The sequence below is a fragment of the Penaeus chinensis genome, chromosome 37 (genome assembly GCF_019202785.1).
Source record: "Penaeus chinensis breed Huanghai No. 1 chromosome 37, ASM1920278v2, whole genome shotgun sequence".
NCBI lineage: Eukaryota > Metazoa > Arthropoda > Malacostraca > Decapoda > Penaeidae > Penaeus > Penaeus chinensis.
Window position 1 is genome coordinate 1,781,366 of NC_061855.1, and position 2,500 is coordinate 1,783,865.

The 2,500-nt window shown below is 39.1% G+C and overlaps 1 protein-coding gene across 1 annotated transcript in view; it reads right to left on the reverse strand.

The window, feature by feature from the left end:
• Window positions 1-252: 252 nt before the first annotated feature.
• Window positions 253-2,500, reverse strand: part of LOC125045712 (putative neural-cadherin 2) — a 39,365-nt gene continuing 37,117 nt past the window's right edge. Inside the window, exons 20-21 of the mRNA XM_047643141.1 lie at window positions 1,794-1,934; window positions 253-1,145 (exon numbers count right to left, since the gene is read on the reverse strand). Coding sequence (XP_047499097.1) covers window positions 655-1,145; window positions 1,794-1,934 — 632 coding nt within the window. The 3' untranslated portion in view covers window positions 253-654. The remainder of the gene's footprint in view (window positions 1,146-1,793; window positions 1,935-2,500) is intronic.

Genomic DNA, 2,500 nt, shown 5'->3' on the forward strand with positions numbered 1-2,500 from the left:
TTTATGTCATTAGTTATAAGTTATACTTGTTTATTTAACTCAGTATCTAATTATGAATAGTTTACTAATTATTCATAAGTCACTAGCAAAACTTAAAGGTAAACTGCCGAGTCCTACAAAACGCTTGGGAAAAGGGTCATAGAAAAAAATAAAATAATATTGAGTTTCGTTAGCGAGATTTTTCTTCGTTTTCCGTTTTCAGAAAAAAAAAACATTATGGATTTCAGTATATGGACAAATAAAAGAATTGTGTTTTTGTTAAAGAATTTTTTTTTCATATAATCACATTACAAGAGTTTTTTGTTCGTTTGTTTTTTAATACATCGTAAGAAGTGAGGAATCAAAATTATGGAATCAAACATTTGTTCCAGACGTTGACTTATTCTATGTTCCTATCTACTTCAATTAAAATTTGTACAGACACAATACAAACCATGTAAAAATTGTTCTTAACTCTTCCCTGTGTATAATAGTATATACATTATGTACACCAGTATGAAAATCACAATAGATATTTACACATTTAAAACGTACGTCAAGAGAACACATTTTGTTGTTGTTTTTCTTTTCCTTTTTTCTACCATTTCTTCTTGTTCTTGTTCTTCTTCTTTCCTATCTTTTTGTCTTTAGAAACGGTCTTACTTGAGCGAGGTGTCAGGAGTCGAGGCAACGCCTTTTCAGCAGGAGACGAAGCAGCGCCATTTCACTAGGAAAAGAGGCACCGCATTTTTCAGCAGGAGACGAGGGCCTTTCTAGCAAGACGTGGTAGTCTCCTGCTGGCGGCAGGGGGTCCGAAACGCGCCCCGGGGACAGTTGAAGAGGAACACTCACGCATCCTGGGCAGTCCTGGTGGCTCTCCGTGCAGGGCCTCTTGTAGTCAGCAGGAGGGCGAGGACCTTGGGCAACCACTGAGGATACGTGTCCGGGCGAGATGCTGGGCGCTAGGGCGTGAGGGTGTCCTGGGGAGGGTCCTTGCCCCTTCTCCGTCTTCTTCAGGATCGACCTGACAGGCCGCGACCCCGGGAGAGTGTGTGACGTCTGTAACGCCGGGGATTTCGTGGCGTCGGGAAGGTTCTTCAGGAGGTCCATTACGTCCAAGAAAGCCGGCACTAGTTTCGTGATGCTCGCCTCGTCGCCGCGCTGACCTAGGGACGAGGGGGGGGGGGGGGGTTAACGTAGAGTAATATTAGCTGTCGGCGGAATTCGTGTTAAATTTGGTGGTGGCGTCCGGACGGCAGCTTTGCCATCAGGCGAAAGGAAATTGATATGCATACTAACATGTGTATGCATAGAGATGTGCTGTGTGCATGTGTGTGTGAGATTTTTCGTTCTAATTAGCGGAAGGAAGTTACAGAATTAGACAATGAGATGTAGTATGTGCATGTGTATGCAAATTTTACGTTCATCAAAAGACAGGCGTTTTAATTAGCAAAGGGTAATAGACTTACTTTTTTCGCATACATACACATAGATGAATGTATGTACATATTAGTGCAAAAACAGTTTGTTTGGTGAAAAGGAGCAAGGACCGCTAATTAATAGACAAAGGCATAAAAAACATACAGGGGATATCATTGCATAATATCACTGCAAAGCATAATTGCAATGTGTATGCGTCTGTCCTCCTCCGGGTTTGCAAGAAGACAATTAACAACGAAATGTAAAAAAATAATGAAAACAAGATTACAAACGACCACAAAATCTCACTTGCAAGGGAATCATGAAAATGAATTACACATCAAAATTTGTTCCACCGAGACCATTACAAAACACAATAAGGACGACCCGCTCACCCGAAGACGTAGCCGAAGACAGGGATCCGGACGATGACCCATCCCCCTCATAGGCGTAGGCGCGGAGATCGTCCCTCGGTAGGATGGGATTAGGGGTGATAATCGCAACTCCTCCAGGTAGAAGCACGGAAGAAGCTCCACCTGTTGTATAGAATTATGTAAACCAGATCTGTTTATTATGAAATTGTATTTTTTTTTTTTTTTTATAATACTACTATTTTATTACTGCTACCGCTGCTGTTGCTCTTATTATTGTTATTACTAGTATCAGAATACACACACACATACCTACATGGGTATACACACACACAGATACATGCGTACATACACACGTACATACATACATACATACATACATACATACATGCATACATACATACATGCATACATACATACATGCATACATACATACATACATACATACATACATACATACATACATACATACATACATACATACATACATACATACATATATACATACATATATATATACATATATACATACCTAGGCACATACATATACATAATACATGCATACATACATACATACATACATACATACATACATAAACACATAAAACACACATACATATATACATACATAAATAAATACACACATACACACATACATATATAAATAGATACACACACGCACATACATACTTACAAAACAAATAGACATACCTACATAATAAATAGACATA